A 19,836-nucleotide genomic window follows, 5' to 3' on the forward strand; every position below is an offset into this window, starting at 1 on the left:
AAGATGTTGGAAATGGCAAAAGTGCACGAAGCGCTCTTGACTTTAGTGCAGAAAATTCATCATCAACACCAGCCCAGAATTCAAACAGCAATTTAGATACAAATTGTCTTTTGTCAAGGAGATGTGCTTTGCATTATGGGAGATACTGAGACAAGGAGTGATGAGAGCTTGGTCCACCTTTGCTACGAGTTGCCTCAGTCCTGAACTACTTCAGGCGCAAACTTTGTTTGCCTACACTTGGGTAAAGGATTAAACTAAATTTATTACAGTCTAACCAAGTGGAAAATAAACTTCCAACAGCTTTCTCTAAATCCAGAGTAAATTAATAATAAGGTACACCTTTTGGCAACTCGTATAAGTAAATATAACCTCTCCATTGCTTCTGCCTTAGTATCGCCACTTCTGGGTCTGCCTCCCACTGAAGAGACCTCAATAAAGGTCTAAACTGGTCTGGGTAGTGGCCCTTCCCTTAATGCATAGCATTATACATGTCTGCAAGGAGATGTGCTTTGCATTATGGGAGATACTGAGAAAAGGAGTGATGAGAGTTTGGTCCACCTTTGCTATGAGTTGCCTCAGTCCTGAACTACTTCAGGCACAAACTTTGTTTGCCTACACTTGGGTAAAGGATTAAACTAAATTTATTATAATCTAACCAAGTGGAAAATAAACTTCCAACAAATTGTCTTTTGATTTGGCTGCTTGTTGTGAAGTCTATAAATTGTTCCTCTTCTTCAATTGAGAAACCTTCAGGAGTAATTTGAAATGGGTTTCTAACCCACTTGTACATTGCCATTATGTTGTCATCGGTTATAAAATAGTTTCTAAAATTCTTCCTCAACATTGTTAAATGATTTTCAATAATTGCAAATAAAACTTTACTGTGTTGCTCTTCTGCCTTGTAGGATTTGATAAATTCATCCACATTTGCAAACATTTCTTTTTTTTTTGTTGTTGTTGTTTTGTTGTTCCATAACTGTAGTTTTTTACTAAAAGCATTAACTTTGTCGCTCATCTAAGGTTTAATATATTTAGTTCCTCGAATATGTCCACCAAGTAGCTCAATTTCATCACAAATAAGTGGTCTCTAAACTAATCCGCTTCTTCGTGATTTTCCTCTTCCAAGAAAATTGCTATTTCATCTCTTAATTTGTAAACACATTGTAAACATTTTCCCTGTGATAACCATCTTGTCTCGCAGTAAAATAGTAACGCTTAATGTTCCGTTCCAGCCATGTCTTTGCAAAGTTCAGAAAACAGTCTCGATTTTAAGAGTCTCATTTTTATATAATTCACCACAGTTATAACTGTTGTTAACACAATGTTTAGACCAGGACTCATTTTCTTTGCAACAAGAGCTTCTCTATGAATTGTGCAATGTATCCATATACACTGTGGGGATTTTTCCCCTCACAAGGGCTTGTAAACTTTTAAACCTTCCAGACATAACTTGAGCACCATCAGTGCAAATTCCAGCACAATTTTTCCTTGCATATAAAAGCGTCCAATATTTTAAACAATTCAGGCTCTTCTTTGAACATTGTGGCTCTTCTTTCTATTGGTTTACAAAACAATAACTCTTCAACTGCTGATAATCCATCGCAAAATCGAACATAAGCAATTAAATGACAATCCTTGTTGCCTCGCCAAGGTGAATTGAGAATAATTGGTAACAAAGCTTCGACAAAAGTTGCTGGTGCATGTCTTCACATATATCACCAATTCGCCAATTAACAGTATTTGTATGAATATTTAAAAATTTTAATTAATTCCCAGTTGTTGTTTTGCTAACTTTTACAGGTTTTGTCAGTGTCTCAACACAAGAATTTCAAGGGGGAAAAGGTGAAGGGTGCCACAGAAACTAATATTAAAAAATGGAGCACACATGAAAGAAGATTGAGAAATACTGCTTTAAAGCAAACATCCGACTTATTATCAAAACTGACCTGGAAGGAAAAAACTTGACTACAGCTTTAGTCTCTTAAGTACACAGCTTAGAAGCATCCATTTCTACCTTAACTTCTCCCCCCCACACACACACACAGACACATTTCTTGAAAATTTGATGGTAGCTTTGGGTCTGTTCTAGATTTAAGGACTATAAATAAGGTGATCAAGTCCATAAATTTATCCTCATATAATACCTGGAAGAGCTTCTGTAGCTCAGGTCTTTCTGACCTTTGGTCAGAAAGACCTGGGTTCGATTCTCATCAATGATGTGAAGAACCTCTATCTAGTTCTTTTGACAAAAAGTGAGTTAGCTGGTCTCATACGGAGGTAGCAGTTTTTTCACCCAGAAACTCAGGTGTTTCGTCCCCCAGAACATGGAAAACCGGCCCCATAAATACACGCATCTACAGACATAGAGCTAACCACCTTATCCTTGAGTTACGGTTGCGAAGTCCAAGAATAGTTGGAAAAAACCTCGGCACTGTAAAATGTAGAAGAGGGAGAATTAAGTAAAGTAACACATGGAAGATATTGTCTTTCTTAAAATGATGGATCTTTTCAAATCCCTTTGGGAGGAAAAAAAAATGTATTTACAACTAGATTAAAAAAAAAAAAAAACACTAGCAAAAACTTAACAATCCTTTCAGATCCTCATTTATTTTATAGAAAAATGTCTTATTCTTTTAGAAGGATCTTTGAATTTCCTCTGAGAATCATGAGAAACATAAGAATGTGTTTAATAAAATAACAGCTGTTGGAAGTTTTTCCACTTGGTTATACTATAAATTAAAGGATTGGTTTAATCCTTTATCCAAGTGTAAGCAAACAAAGTTTGCACATGGAGTATTTTCAGGACAGGACAACTCATATATAGAAGCTAGTGACTTCATATTACTTGCCTTAGTATCCCATAATGAAAAGCACATATCCTTATGGACATGTATAATGCTATGCATTATGGGACGTGTCACTACCCATATTTTAATATAAGGGCGACACCTTTTGGCTACTCCTAGGAAATATTATTTCTGCATTACTTAGTATCACCTCTGAGTCTGGCTCCCACATATGAGACCTCAATAAAGGTCGAAACTGGGCTGGGTAGTGGCCCTTCCCATAACATTAAACATATCCATAAGGATATGTGCTTTGCATTATGGGATACTAATGCAAGTGATGTGAAGTGTCAATAGCTACTATATACGAGTTGCCCTGTCCTGAAAATACTTCAGGCACAAACTTTGTTTGCTCACACTTGGATAAAGGATTAAATCAAGAATTTTTTGGCATCTTTAATTTATAAAATAACAGCCACAGATGGCAGAGATAATGCCTACTCAAAAAGCAAACAGGATGAAATTCCACAGTGGCACAAAAGTTCCTGACAGATTGATAAATTTCATTGCCTGGTGTGAGACCACCACCACCACTGCTTGTTTTCTTTAACAGTCTTTCAAATAATTACTCCAAATATCTAGGATATCCTTCATCTCTAGTTTTCATTTCACCTTTATCATCTGATTCCTTTTACAGTACTCTCTCCTCCATTTCAAAGCTTTTTCAATAGACTCTAGAACATTCTGCCACCTTCCTGATATTTATGCTCTATATTCTTACAAAAGTCTTCTCATGACTTCTGTTGAGTAACTTTTACACGTAGCTTAGCTTTCTTATATTTATCTCTATTCTTTTAAGACATCTGCTGACTTATTTGAAACATTTGGTATGCTTTCTTCTTTTCCAGAACTGTTTCTTTTACTTTTTGTGTCCACTATGGGGATTCTTATTTTTCTATCCTTACAGACAACTTCACCACATAAGTCCCTAGCTGAATCAATCAATGTCTTCTTCAGAGTTTGCCACTGAGACGCCAAGGTTTGGTTATTGTTTTCAAACTGCTTCAGTTTTTCTTCAATAATGTTTACATAGTTGAGTCTAAAGTTTACCTGTTAAAGCTGTAAACTTTAATTCTTTTTAAAACTTTCTTACATACTGTTCTTTTCAATGTGATATTCATGTTTATCCTACTTAGAACTAGGCGATGGTCACTTCCAATTTCAACTCCTCTGTACACTGTTGTATCCTGAACCAGTATGGAGCTATCACTATCAAAGATGTAGTCAATGAGGATTTTCTTACTTCTTGAATGTTCTCTCTGTGTGAACTTGTGCACATCTTTATGATAGAACATGTTGTTAGTAATGACTAGTCCATATCCTGAGCAGAAGCCCAGCAGATACTTAGCATTATTATTAGCTTTGCCTTTTTTTTCTAAATTTTCTCAAAATGTTCCTACATTCCTGGTGGGATTCATTTCCTACTCTGCTGTTTAGATCTCCCACAAGGACCATTTTCCTATTTTCTTTATGTCAGCTGCCTGCTTGAATAGCTCAAAAATTTTTCCACTTCTTCCTTAGGAGAACCTTCTATGGGATCATAGGCACAAATAAGTTTCATTGTCCATTTTCCCCATTTTAAAGTTTGCCCACATAACTCTACTTGTAACTTCCTTCCAATCAAGAAGTTTATCTTCCTGTTTGGTGTCAAATGGTATCACTGTGCCTTCCTTTCCTTGATCGTTATTGTCTGAATATAACATCCTACACTTATTAATTAGTAAGATCTCACCTGTTTTTGTCTTCTTTGTCTCAGTAATGCCAATTACGTCCACATGGTATTTTTCCAATTCTTCTACAAGTTCAATTTCCTTTCCATTAATACTCCTTATATTGATGGTTCTTATCTTCAGTTCTGTTTATACTTTTTCTTCTAGATATTAAGTTGGAGTTTGTGCCAGTAACTGACTTTTCATTGTTTGCCCCGGTTTTCTGACAAAAACAGTGGGGTGCCTTGTTTAACTGGGCAACACCCAAGCCAGCATGAAGTCCATCATGTTGTACCATCATATGTATTTGTGGTTTAAGCTAATACAGAATACAATTGGTCAGCTAAGACTCAAAGCGCAAGAACATCCTGGTGAACATCCTTAATTCTCTACATTCCTTAAAGACAATGTGGAGGTTTCCTTAGTTATTTGTATTTGACCCTTAATGCTCAAAAATGGAGATATAAAAGTTTCATACATCATAATTCATAAAGAAGGTTGAATTTCAGATAACTGAAGTAGGGCTCTCATTGTACCTATCAATAAAAAAGAGATATAAAATCGATTTTGAGAATTATTACAGGAGAATTTCAGCACCAAGTGTTCCACATAAAATTTATGCAAGCATACTTCAAAAAATTTAAAAAATTGTGGGAGAGAAACTTGGTAAAGAACAAGGTGAATTTAGATGAGATAGAGGTTGTCAGGATCAGATTTTCACTTTAAGATAAATAGTTAAGAAATCATTACAATATAACAAGGATTTAAGTTTTTTAGAACTGGTCTGCATAGTTAGGAATATGACAAGATACTAAAGTTATATGGATAAACAGAGCAGAGCAATATTTAGTCTACATTTAAGCTGTTCAGAAGTGACAATTGAAGAAAGAACAGAAAGATGGTTTCATGTAAAATCAGGCATAAGACAACAGTGCACATTATCTCCAATGCTATGAACCACATACACACACGGACAAAGAAATTAGCACACCCGGAAGAAAACATGGTACAATGGCGAAACTAAGCAAATAGCTAGAGTGCAGGGTGGTATGCAAATGATCCGAGTTTGGTGCGATTGTGCATGCCCACACACCCTGTGGTGGCGCTACAAGCACGAACCGGCAGTCTTATAAAGATGGCGTGTAGTCAATTAAAGCAAAAAGCACCGGCCGATGCAAGCTAGAGTACAGAGTGACAATAATGCCGGGTAGACACCAGAGATGTAAGCAACTTACGGCCTTTGACAGAGGCATGATCATTGGCCTGAAAACTGGAGGGTGGTAGGCGCGCCATACAGGCGTGCACACGAACCGTTCTAACCAAACCATCCAACAGTATTGGGAGTGTGGACACTTTCCGGCACTGCCACACGGCAGAGCAGCATTAGTCAGATCAGGAGGACCAACGCTAGAGAGAATCGACGGATCGTGCGACAAGCACAGAGGAATCCCACGGTGACCCGGTCCACTATACAGGCAAATGTAGGGCTCCTGTGTGCCCACGAACCATTTCCTGACGACTTGCGGAGCCGAATCTATGATTCCAGCACCCTTTATGTGTGCTCCCTTTAACACCGCCAACTCCGTTTGTAGTGGTGCAAGGCGAGAGTGACGAGGAATGTCACAGACTGGCGACGTGTGGTCTTCAGCTATGAGTGCCGCTTCGTCTTGGGGACAGATGATTATCGTGTCCAGGTGTGGAGACCCCTGGTCAAGGACACAATCCCAACCTCGCTATCGAGCGCCACACCTCCTGCACTGCAGGCATTATGGTCTGGGGAGCCATAGCCTATGATAGCCAATCACCCCTCGTAGTGGTACGTGGCGCATTGATGGGGCAGTGGCATGTGGACGTATCCTACGTAGTATGTATCCTACGGTCCCACCTTCTCCCATTCCTGACCGGGATACCAGGAGCGCTATACCAGTGGGATAATGCCCGTCTGCACATGGCTCGGGTTGCCCAAGCCTGCCCACTCCCTGGACTTGTCCCCTATCGAGCATGTTTGGGAGCAGCTGAAATGCCAGCTCCCACGGTGCCACAATATCCGGGATTTGGAGCACAGCGTCCAACATGTGTGGGCCAGTCTGCTGCAGGACAACATCAGGCATCTGTTCGCCACCATGCCAGACCGTATTGCAGCATGTAACGCCGCACGAGGGGGTGCAACGCGCTATTGATGATGACCGCATTGCGTACCACAGATCCCTTTGTAATTGTCCTTCAGTTCCGTTTTTGCCATCATGTGCATCACTCACCTGTATCATTACACCAATAAAATTTCAGTTGAATCCTATGCTTCCTTCTTGGTGTGCTAATTTCTTTGTCCGTGTGTGTATATTAGATCACATTGTGAAAGAAATGAAAGAAAGGTGATATTAAACTAAAGCCACAAGTCAGCTCTTTATATTATGATGATGATATATTCTTAACAAATCTAGTACAAATCTTCAGGCCTTCTTAAGTAAACTGAATAACTGCAGTAAAAAATTTTGCATGAAAATATGCAATAAGAAAATAATAAATATTAAAATGAATAGGAATATGGAAAGCATCACATGCATTCTTAAAAGAATCTACAGAACAAGGATATTTGTGCAACTATTTAGACAATTTTTAGTGAAGAAGGCAAATTAAGGGAGTCAAGAACAAATTTATATGGAATAAGAGAGAACTTAGCCAAAAAAATTATATAAACAAACAATATGCACGACAGTGTTCAAATCCATTTTAACTTACAGACTGAGAGTACAGTTAGTTAGAATTGTAACACCTGATCAGACTAGAGACCACAAAAATGAGAATTCTGAGAAAAACTAGGGAAGTAAATAGATGGCATCAATGGCTGAATCACATCAAAGATGAAGGTATTAGAAAGATGAAGTACAGTTACTCTAAGGTGATATGGTTGCTAAACAGAATGACAGAGAAAAGGTTTAGAAAAACAAATATATGATGACAGAATGACAACATAAAAACCCAGGTGAAGACTAAGATCTAGGTGGACTGATGAAGCAAGTTAGAAGTGCCTTAGAAGATGAAATATAAGATCTAATAATGCTGGTTGCGAAAATAATACACTGATAAGTTACTAATAATATAATTATGTAGTATTATATGAGAGTATATATCAGGAATTAGATGATAATGAGTTTGGCTAGCTCTGAAATTCAAAAGATTATCAAAATTGAAGAATGATTTGGAGATCAGAATTCCAAATTGTAGATTATCTAGAATACAAATATTTAGGGCATAAATTGGATAAAGTGGATAAATTTAACTAATTTTTTGCAAGGCTTGAAGGAGGTTTTAATGTTATATCTTTTAAGAACTTATGGTACTTTTTCTGAGGTGCCCCAGATGTGAGAGATAGCAGTGGATTTTCTGTGATCAGAGTTTTGAGGAAAGAATGTGGACTGTTGTTGATCCTGTCAAGGGAAAGACACTGGCCAAGAAAGTGTTACAAATATATTGATTTTAGTGGCAATGCTGGTATAGCCTGAAGAAATTCCAGCTCTATTAATTTATGTTTTAATAATGCCACACTATTAGGAAAGATGGTGATTTGAAAGATGCCCATTAGTGGAAAGACAAGTGATCTGATTTAAATCAAAACTGAACCATGTGGTAAGCCTGGTTAGCCAAGTGGTTATATACTTGCCTCTCCTAGTTCAAATCCCCATAGGCTTGGATATTATTATTATTATGTGACACCTCCAGGGAGTCCAAAGACTCATCGAGGGAGAGTGTGCCAACAGCATCGAAAATAATTCCCTTCCAACTACTAACCATGCTCAAACTTGCTTAACTTTTTTCATGAGCCATTAGTAGCAGAGGCTCTACCAATCGACCAACCTTTGTCTGTGATTGTCTTCAAGTTGGCCCATTTATTTTGGGCTAAAAAAGGATTATGTAAATAAATAAAATTTTAAAAAATAAAAAATCCTTAGCCAATCCATGGTACCAATGTACCATGGATTGGCTGATAGGAGTGCCAAGAACCACATAGGATGTTTTTCAGATGTTCATGAACTGAAAGACATTTTCTGAAAAAATTAATGAATCATGTCCATGAAAAATTTATCTTTTATGGTAAAGAGAATAAAAACAAAAACTGCCTTTTGAATAACCCCATGAGCAGCATGTGAATTTGCGAGTGGGGATTATGCAACTACTGCACTATAGGTTAAGTAAGACCTTTTCATGGGTGGGAGTAACTAAAAAGCATCTTGTCCTACATCCTAAATCTTGCAGTGGCTAGTGTAATATATAACATTAACCTATTTGTCCTATGTGCCTTTGTCCTAATATTTTCAAACAGTAGCATTAAAAATTCTTTTTTTGTCACTGTTGTTGTTTAGTCCTCAACCTTATGGTTGGTTGGATAGCAATATGCTATTTTACCAGAGAATAATGATTATGAAACAAGGTGGTTTTTGTCATTACAGAGTTTAATATAGAGTTGCAGAAAGAATAATGTAGAATTTGTGGATCTGCATTTGACAGAAAGAAGAATTTGTACAATGCTGATTGACTGCACCTAAATAGTTTTGGTGTTAGGTGTCTAGAGAGCTTTGTTCACCAAGAATAATGAAGTGCAAATTCAGGGAAACTTAAGCAATTACGGTGGAGGCAGATGAGTTTGTGTGAAGGCACCCATGAAGCAAGTGAGTGTGAGAATGACCAAGTGAGGAATTTAGTCTCTCAAGCAAAAATATTGAATAGGGTAGTCAATTCAGAAAGTAAAGGTGGGTATGGGCCTAAAGGGATGCTGCAGTTTCTATATACTAATGCCAGAAGTATCAGAAACAAGAAGGAGGAGTTTTTGACATTGGTTAGTGCAACTTCAACAGAAGCTATAGGCATTAGTGAGACTTGGCTAACAGCAGATGATGTAGTTAGATGGGATAGAATGTGAAGGGTTTAGTGTTTTCAGGGAAGATAGAGAAGATAGGATTGGAGGAGGGATACTGCTGATGATAGCGGATGAATTGCAGCCCAAAAAGAATAGGAAATAAGCAGGAGGGTAGATGTTCATTTAAAGCAGTCTGGTGTGAGATTAAGGCAAGTAAGACAAAATACACAGTTGGTTGTTGCTATAGGCCAGGGAGTTCCACAGATGATCTGGAAGACATGCATAACCGTTACTACAATGAGTACAGGTCAAGTGATTATTATGGGAGACTTCAACTATGGAGATATAAACTGGAAGGAAGTGAGATCAAATGGCAGGAAGGAAATAGAATTTACAGACCCACTAAAAGATAATTACTTAAGGCAGCATGTGATGGAGGGGACTAGGGGTGGGAGAGGATCGAACCTGGTCATAGGATCAGAGGAGACCAATCCATAATCAAGGTAAACACATTGGTGATTACTATGCTCAGGACTGATCTCCCAGGTTTCTTGGGGATGAAGAAGTGGTGGAGAGGATTCAGAAGAGAGTGACCAAGATGGTTAGTGGCCTGTAGAGGCTATATAGTCATGACTTGGGAGATTGTAAAGCATGAGGAATATTCTGTCAAGAAGGGTAGAACTACAAGGCAGGTGATTATGACAAGCTTAGGAAGAAGCTTAAATTTGTGCCATGGCATAAAACACTGCAGGGTAAGGATGTTAGTAGTGCATGGGATATAGTTAAAGACCATCTAGAGGAAGCAATATTAAATTGTATACCTAAGGTAAGGAGGGTTAATCAGATAGGGAGTTAGAGGGATGAGTAATATCATTAAGCACAAGCTGCAGAGAAGAAAATGCTGTGGAAGGTATACAAAAAGAAAGGTGACCAGCAAACTCATGAACAGTACATGGCTCAGGCAAGAAAGGTAACCAGCATGGCAAGAAAGGCAAAATCAGATTATGAGAAGAATCTAGCCAAGAAGGCCAAAGGAAATCCCAAAGAGTTATTAATAAATATAACTTGCCATATAACAAAATAAAGAGTTATTTTGTTATATGGCAAGTAAGAGGAAGAACGACTATGGAAGATTAACCTTAAGGAGCGATGATGGTCATGAGGAGACAAAAGCAGATAAAATAGTTGAGTTACTGAGCGACCACTCTGCAAGGGTATTTCATGGTTTTCAACTTTGACAGTTCTATAGTTAATATATTTATTCATCATTATTTTTGTTTTTTCTCTATTTATTTTTAATCCAATTACTTTGGAGGCTTCATTTAGTTGATTTAGCCTTTCTTCCAGATCTTCAAGATTATCTGCTATTAGGACAATACATCTGCAAATTTCAGATGATACAGCTTTTCTCCATTTATGTTTATTCCTTTTGTTTCCCAATCAAGGCTTCTAAAGACTTCCTCTAGTGCAGCTGTAAATAATTTGGGAGATATGGTGTCACCTTACCAGGTGCCTTTTTGTATTGGGATTTTTTCACTGTTTTTATAGAATTTAATTACAGAAGTTGCATTATTATAAATATGTTTTAGTGTTTTAATATATGGTTTCTCAGTTCCCTGGGTTTCAAGTGCTTTTAGTGTTGCAGATGTTTTAACTGAATCAAATGCTTTTTCACAGTGCTGGGACCACTGCTTTAATTTGAATATAAATGATATAAGAAATAGCCTGAGAGCAAATATTCAGTTGTTTGCAGATGATGCAAAATTAGATGGAGTAATAATTAATCAAGGTGATGTGGAGAGCTTGCAGGACGATTTAAATAGGCTGTCAGTATAGACAAAGATAATGAGTGTCAGTTTAATGTCGAGAAATGTAAAGTTATGCATTTTGGGATAAATAGATTACAAGTCGTGTATCACATTGATTGGGCTGCACTCCAGGAAATAGATGAAGATAGAGATTTAGGGGTGGTGGTAGACAGAGTTAAAGTTTAGAGGGCATATTGCTAAGGTAGCCCATAATATTACTTGGCTATTGAAGAACATATTAACATGTAGAGATAAGTAAGTTGTTATTCCTCTTTATATGGTTTTGATATGCTCACATCGAGATTACTGTGCTCAGGGTAGATCTCCCAGGTTCCTTGGGGATGAGGAAGTGGTGGAGAGGATTCAGAAGACAGTGACCAAGAAGTTAGTGGTTTGCAGAATGTTCCCTATGAGGATAGATTGAAGGTGTGTGGATTGCAGAAGCTGGTTTATAGAAGAAAAAGAGAGGATACAATAGAAACATTTAAGTTGCTTAAAGGGTTTTATAGGCTTGATGCAAGGGAAATGTTTCAACATTTGACTAGTGGGACCAGAACAAGGGGACATCCCTGGAAGTTGAATAAAGGTGTAGTTAGTAGGAGTGTGAGGACTAGGTTTTTTGCTTGGAGAATTGTGAATGAGTTGCCAGAGTCAGTTGTGAGTGTTTGTCTGTTAATGGACTCAAGAGAAGGTATGATAGATTGTGTGGATAGATTGAGTCTCCTGCAATTAGTCATCGGACTCCATGAAGGTGACCATATAAATAATAATAATGTAATACCAGTTCATATATTATGCCTAATAAAGCAAGTGCCAAACACTTAGGGATAGTTACACAGTTTTCTCAAGTGTGGTCAAAAATTATTTAGCTTTTCCTGAAATCCCAAATATATACTAATGTAACATATAATTATGAGTGATATTTCCAAAGATTTTTATTGCTGGAAGGCACTCCACGCCATATAACCCACCATCTACTGTCCACTAACAGCATTTTTGTTAGTTATGTCTTCTCTTGCAAATATACTTGTATGCAGGATCAAACCTCATGCCCATATGAAATCAGTTAACTCATATCAACTGAAAGAACCCACAAAAAGTTACACTCACCACGATGAGAGCATCAAACTCAGGTTCTTTTCCAATCGAAGGGCACAATATCCTGTCATTCTTCCAATTGCATTACCTCTGTAATGCAATTGGTACTTACAGGAAATTCACCATTATCATAATTAAATGTTCACAAATCAATAACAACATGACCACACACTAAGCTATCTCACCATCCGCATTTGGTTTCACAGTGCCTTGGATTGGTCCTGCATATACTATTTGTACTATTTGTAGGTGGCATTAAAAAATATAAAATCACTGTATACCAAAAATTAACTTAAAAATTTAACAATTTTAATTATTCCAACCTTCCAGATAGATATAAACAGCTATATCATCAGAAATCAAGAATATATAGATAAACTCACTAAAGATAAGGCATGTTCCAAAGCTTCCTTTAGGTGCCCAGCATGTAAAAGTGACCGTGATAATCCTTCTATATAGTCTCTCCTTATGGCAGTGTTTGAGAAAGTTAATGATTCTGATGCCTCTAAACATTTCTTATACATTCTGGCTGCTTCCAAATATTTATGAGTGAAGTAAAAATAATCTGCTTGGCTTTTGTAACAAGCCAAGTTCTCTTCTGGGTCATCTGTAGGTATCTGATCATGCAAAAACCACTAAATAAAAAATAAAATAAAATAAATTACAACTCATAATAAAGAGGCTAAAAAAATTTCATTATTAAAAAAAAAAAAGCATTATGGAATGCCACAGGAAAAACTATTATAAAATGAATTATTGTATGAAAGCTAGCTTTGTTCGACCAAATTCTGATTATATAGTTACACAGGTGTCAGCTGTCATCAAGTTTTTCGTGCTGCAAGAAAAGTCTGGAACTAAGATTCACTAAACTTTGTGTGAGACTTTAGGGGATGTGTCCCAGCATATCCACCAGTTGCCAGATGAGTGGCCAAGTTTGAAATTGGGCATCCTGAGACAACAGTTGCCCCCAGGTCAGGAAGACTTCTACAGTGATCATACCTGAAAATGTCGATCCAGTGAATGCCATGATCCTTGATGATAGACAAAATACCAGCAAAAAACAATGTATAAAGACTCTGGGGATATCCAGAGAACGAGTTGGGGTTATTATCCACCAACATCTGAACATGTGGAAACTCTCAGCAAAATGAGAGCTCACAATGTTTGAATGCCGACCAAAAGAGAGAACGTGTGCTGTCATCTCAAAGGATTTTGGGTCATTTTGAGAAATCAGGTGAACATTTTGGGGGTTTGTATTATGACTGTTGATGAAACATGGCTTCATCACTATGACCCAGAGCCCAAACAACAGTCAATGGAGTGGAGACACAAAGGTTCTCTGTGGCCAAAGAATTATGGATGGTGTAATCCTTACCAGATACCTCAAGAAAGGTGAAACTGTTACAACAGCAGTTTATTCAACAGCTCTGAAGGAAATAAAGGAGGTACTGAAGGAAAAATGCCAAAGGGAAATTAAGCAGAGGCATGTTACTTGCACAGGACAACTTACCTGCTCACACTGCTCATGAAACCCAATAGACACTTGGGCTTTCAATGTCTTCCTCACCCACCCTATTTGCCAGACTGACCTCATCTGACTATTTCCTATTCCCAAATTTAAAGAAACAATTGAAAGGAACAAAATTTACCACAGATGATGAAGTCATATCTGTAGTTTAAGACTGGTTTGTGCAACAAGACTTTTTTTTATGTTGAATTTTTTTTTGATAATTATTCATAAGACTATTACACTTTTTTATAAAATCTTTATCAAGTAGCTTTATTTTTATCCTCCTACATGTTTCGCCAATCTGTTTCTATTGGCATCCTCAGGGAATACAAATCAGTAAGCACAAAATGAAGGTTACAGACTAGGTTATAACCGATGGTTCTAAATCATACAAAAATTGGTATTGTGCGTGACAATGTGCGTGTCTCGTTAACGTGATTTATTCGTGATGACTCATGACGTAATTGTTATGAAAGTTCATTTCTTTGATATTTAATGATCTGATAAAAGTTTTCCAAATTTCTGGTAAAATTAGATCTTGATTCTTGTTTAGGTTTTCAGTTTTATGGACGACTGTAGCTGCTTCTTTAAAGGTTCTTGAATGGTAGTTATCTTCTATGTATGGCATAAGGCTCTTATCCCACTCAATGTGATGGTTAGTAGAGGCAAAGTGGCATGAAAGGCCTGAAATGTCTTGTCTGTTATTTCTGACATATCCTATGTGTTCTTTCTTTCTCGTTTCGAAGCTTCTAGATGTCTGATCTACGTAACTAATACCACATGAGCAAGGAATGTTATATACTCCAGAGTATTTGTAGAATGGGTGAGGATCTTTCGGTGATCTTAAAAATTTCCGAATAGTATTGATTGGTTTGAATGCCACTCTGATCTTATGTGGTTTTAAAAGGTTAGCTAATTTTTTGGAAAGGTTGTTGACAAAAGGAATCGTAATTGTACTGATGTATTGGACGTCATCATGTTGTCGATGTGGTATATCAGTAAATAGAATCTTGTTATAGAGTCTTTTAGGGTAACCATTTAAAGAAAGTTCTCTGGATATTGTGGTTAATTCCGTTAGTAGGTCATCCTTGTCTGTCGTATACTGTATAGCTCTTTTCTTGAGACTAGAAACAAGTTTGCTAGCTTTGTTTCTAGAACACCTTGAAGAAAAAATATTCACTTTTGAACCCAAACCAAAAATTTGGTTAAGATATGTTGACGACGTATTTGCAATCTGGGATCATCCCAAACATGAATTACAACTGTTTCTAGATAAAATTAACCTTCTTCATCATCGCATCAACTTTACATTAGAAAAAGAATCTCCACAGGGTATCTCCTGTTTGGATTTACAGATCCAAAGAAAAGAAGACTGTTCCATCGCCACTTCTGTCTTTCGCAAGCCTACATTCTCATGTCGCTACATTCACAATTCTTCTGCTCATCATCCATCTCAGAAATCTGGCATTATTAAATCACTAGTTTCCAGAGCACACAAATTCTGCTCCTCTGAAGGATCCTTAAGCCAGGAATTAGAAGTAATCAAAAATACAGCCATCCTAAATGGATATAATCCAAAAACAACTCAAAAAATCATCAGTCACTTCTCTCATCAAAAAAAACCATCAAACCAGATAGGAAGAAGTCCATAGGATTCCCATACCTTATGTCAAAGGCATCGCCGAACGCCTTTCTAAAATTATGAAGAAATACAATTTTGCCACTTCTTACAAATCTATCAACCAAATTTACAACTTATTACCTTCTCCTAAGGACAAACTCTCACCTTTGATGTTGCCTGAAGTTTATGAAATTCCATGCTCATGCAAATCGTCTTGGTTTGGACAGGCAGGTAGGTCTGTTCAGAAACGCATCTCGGAACATCAAGACCACATTCGTCTTTTTAAACCGCAAAAATCTGGCCTCTTTCAACATGGAATTGAAAATCCAAACCATAGGATCCATTGGGAAAAGTCTAAACTTTTACATAGATCTTTATATAAACATGAACGTTTATACAAAGAAAGTTCTGAAGCCCTACTACACAGACCAAACTTAAACCGCAACGACGTTCTTACTATTCCTAAAATATGGGAAATTGTCATACAAAATTGTGTTAAATAATTTTTTTTTTTAAACACGTTACGCATGTTTAATGAGATTCTATTGTAATCATGCACCCTAACTGTATTTATGTTATTCCTATTATTGTTTTAAACTACTGTACTGATGATGATGATGTCCTAAGATACTTAGGATGAAATATTTACAATTAAATAATTTTCACTATGGTAATACGTGTGTTTCTTTTAATTATGATCGAACCACAGGTTTTGTTATTTAAAAAAAAAAAAAAAATGCTGCTTAAACAAAATATATATATAAAAATATTTATTATTAAACAAAAGCAGGCAAAATAGCTGTAAAAATAATAAAAATATTTATTCAGCTGTTAATATTTTGCAGGATTTCAAACCAGCACCTTCAGTGCACAAACAACTTATCACAGTACACAGGAATGAACAATCAAGAGTGGAAAGAATTTAAAATTGAAACTGATATAAGAAAAAGAATGTCCTATCTGGCAGTCTAGTGTTGGATAAAAAGAAGTTTACAGCTGTCAGGTTAGAATTAGTCTTAAAATGAATATTTAATGTGCAGTAATCAGGACCTTAACATATTTTTATATTTAGCACTTTAGCCATCTTTTCCTATATGACCAAGATATAGAACTACAGTTAAAGTTCTGCACAAGGTATGTGTGACCAGTGAGATGAGTTTCCATCTTCAAGTCAGCTGTAAGCAATACAAGTAAAAGCATCATGTGTTCATTTTCTTTTCTGGTATTCTGCAAAATAAAACTTGAAAATGGAAAAAGAGGAGTCAGATCAGATATCCCACATTGTGAATAACAACAAGAAGCCATGTTTCAGGTGAAGTACTTTCTTACCCCCCCCCTTCCCATATATAGCAGAGCATGAGTTCCAAGACTTCAATCTGTTTCCTAAGATTAGAACCACTCCATTAACATGTGTGAAGAATGGAAATGCTGCACTAGCATTGACAAATTTTCAGCTGAAGTGGATAGGCTTATGAAATACATCAACAAATAAAGGTTTGCTGACAGTAGTATAAGACTTATCCACACACAAACACACACTGGGCAGCAATAATAAGACAGAATGGAGATTATATTGAAGATCTATAAATGTATTCTGTTAAATAAATGTTTGGTTTAACAACAGAAATATGGTGTGCAGAAGTTTTCTGGTCTAATCTAGAAACTCTAGAAATTAAACAGAGAACTTTTTTTAAGTTGCTTCAAGCCTCCAAATAAGCAGGCCTCACACTAGCTGATGTTCCAAAGTGAAATAAAATTCAAACACATAGCCTGTTGGTCAGAGTGTATCATGTTATCTACCCACTTGATCAATCAGACAGTTAATAAGAGTTACTAGCTTTATAATGTGAGGTTTGAATGTATTTCTTGAGTATCTTTGCTATCTATATCAGTCTTGAACATTAAGGACAGAGAAGACTATGAAGTCAGTATATTATTTTTGTTAACTGCATGCATTCTTCTAGCTAGTTTGTTTCTTTCTCTTGCACTTTCTCATAAAACATAGGCCAACATCCAATTCAATCCTCAATTCCATGGCTGTATTTATACTATCCTAAAATTCTCCACAAATCACCTACCTGTATTCTCATATCACTTCCTGTCACTATCACCTTGGTGATATACCCTCAGTAATTGTTCATTAATTCAACTGTTCTTTCTGCTCATAACAGTGATTTGTAGTATACAAACAACACGAAGAAAAAAAGATATATCTAATTTATTGAACCTGCTAATATTTTACTGTTTTTTCTACCTGGCATCTTCAGAACAAATTACAACTGTGACAAGTACATATCAACCAAATAGATAGTTGTAGAAACAATTCAAACTGTAACTGAAAATAACTAATGTCCTAACAAGGTACTCTCTAGGGACCAGATAACAATAAAGTTAATTTGGAGAAGTCGAGCTATATTTGGTTTCCTAGATTTTTGGTAAATTAATGCAGCCATACTTGTTGAGCTTGGGGAAGTGCTTCATAGATGATGCTGATTCTAAAAATAGTCTCCGAGACATATATAGCAACTTCTATGCAACACAGATGTCTTCTTCCATTTAATCCTGCATGAGTGACTAATATGCAGAGCATTGTCTACAATCCTGGCTTGACATATAGATGATCTCATATACAATATGTATTCTTCAAGGCAGATATTAACCAACCTAACAGTCTGTTCAAAATAAGCTAAACTGCAAAGAGTGTCATATACTCTAGAACAGGGGTTGGCAATTGGTGGCCTGCAGGTCGCATGCAGCCCAAACATACATTTTTGGCAGCCCATAAAGGGTTGATCATATTTACATGGCATGTGGCCCTCATGTTGAATTATTTAAAAAATATGAATAATAAATTAAAAATAATTTTATACCTATACTTCGTGATATCGCCGTGCAACTTGGCATGAGTCAACTGTGTGAGACATCATGAGTGGGGATAACAAAGGTGACTTCATCCGACGACAACCGAGATTTTGGTACACTTTTGCGGTCACATTCCCTGGTCCATCCTTTATATATAATTCAATAACATCAACTATTATTTTCAGAGGATATATATTTGTTAAAAATAATTTCAAAAAATGGGTTCAAGAAAATGTACAATTGCAGATGAAGGAAGAAGGTTTAATGATGAATGAAACAGCAAGCACTTCTTTATTGAAAATGGGGGTAAGCCCCTTTGTCTTATTTGTCATAGAAGTGTTGCTGTTATGAAAGAATATAATATCCGACATCATTACAAGAATGAACATGAAAACCAATACAAGGATTTGAACTGTGAACTTAGAAAAAATCAAATTAATAAATTATAAATAACAAGTTTCTTTGACTGCTCATCAAAACATATTTAAGAAGCAAAGTATTCATAATGAATAGATTGTTCCTGCTATGTTTGTGGCCCGATTGTTAAAAATAAAAGTTGAATGTGGCCTGCGAGTCTGAAAAGATTGCCGAACCCTGCTCTAGAAAGTGCAAGAGCATGAAGATAATCCTTAGGAGAAAGGATGAAAGTGGCTAGCTGAATGAGTGGTTTGAAAGTGACATGGAGATTATATATGTGCAGAACTTGAGCTATCTTTTTTTTGATGTATCTATCCTGATTATAACAGGAATGGAATAGTTTTGTTGTGATCGTGTGTGTCGGTTGCAGGAGGAATGGGAGCTGCATGCATTATTTTATAAGGATTGCAGCCATTAGTTAAAAAAGTGTTGCAAAATATGTGAGCTAAGTTTCAAGGGCTGTGTCATTTGAACAAATAGCCCCTAGCTCTGTAAATGCTTTTAGGATGTCATTCTTATTGGTAGTGTGATTGCTTCTGTAAATGGAAAAGGATAATGAACAATTAGGTAGGAGTCACTAGGTACATCTAGAAAGTGGAAACATTTGTCACCTTTTCTATCATGATGTGAATTTTTGAATGTTTACTGTTTAAATATGCTACAAATTGTATCCAATATGTCAAGGCCATGAAGCCAAATAACAAAGTCATCATCATTATAGTGTATCCAATCTATTGATTTGTGTGTTCAAAATAAGCTAAACTGCAAAGAGTGTCATATACTCCAGAGCAGGGGTTCCCAACCCTATGTCCGCGAGCACCATGGCACCCTTCGACCAATTTGCGTGTGCCCACCGCTGTTCAACCGTGTGCCCTATAGTTTGAAATAATCACGCAACAATTCATGGCATGCTATATGATGCATGCGTTAATGACACATGACGAGTATTAAACGCATACATTGTAAAGTAGACACGCATTCGAAGTTGTTTATTCCAGTTTAAGAACTGGAATATCATCATATTCTCCTAATTATGAAGCACTGGTCAATGAAATGCTATGCCAAAGATCACACTAACTTACATATAAATATTTAAATTTTTATATAATG

At 36.6% G+C, this 19,836-nt stretch overlaps 1 protein-coding gene across 2 annotated transcripts in view; it reads right to left on the reverse strand.

The window, feature by feature from the left end:
• LOC150101056 (uncharacterized protein C8orf76-like) overlaps window positions 1-19,836 on the reverse strand; it is a 145,096-nt gene that overhangs the window by 102,378 nt on the left and 22,882 nt on the right. For both annotated transcript variants that reach the window (XM_090401754.1, XM_090401755.1), the window contains one exon: window positions 12,700-12,951. In XM_090401754.1, coding sequence (XP_090257880.1) covers window positions 12,700-12,951 — 252 coding nt within the window. The remainder of the gene's footprint in view (window positions 1-12,699; window positions 12,952-19,836) is intronic.

This window comes from Typopeltis vanoorti, chromosome 12 (genome assembly GCF_054136105.1).
Source record: "Typopeltis vanoorti isolate ZY-2024b chromosome 12, IOZ_Tvanoo_1.0, whole genome shotgun sequence".
NCBI classification, from domain to species: Eukaryota; Metazoa; Arthropoda; class Arachnida; order Uropygi; family Thelyphonidae; genus Typopeltis; species Typopeltis vanoorti.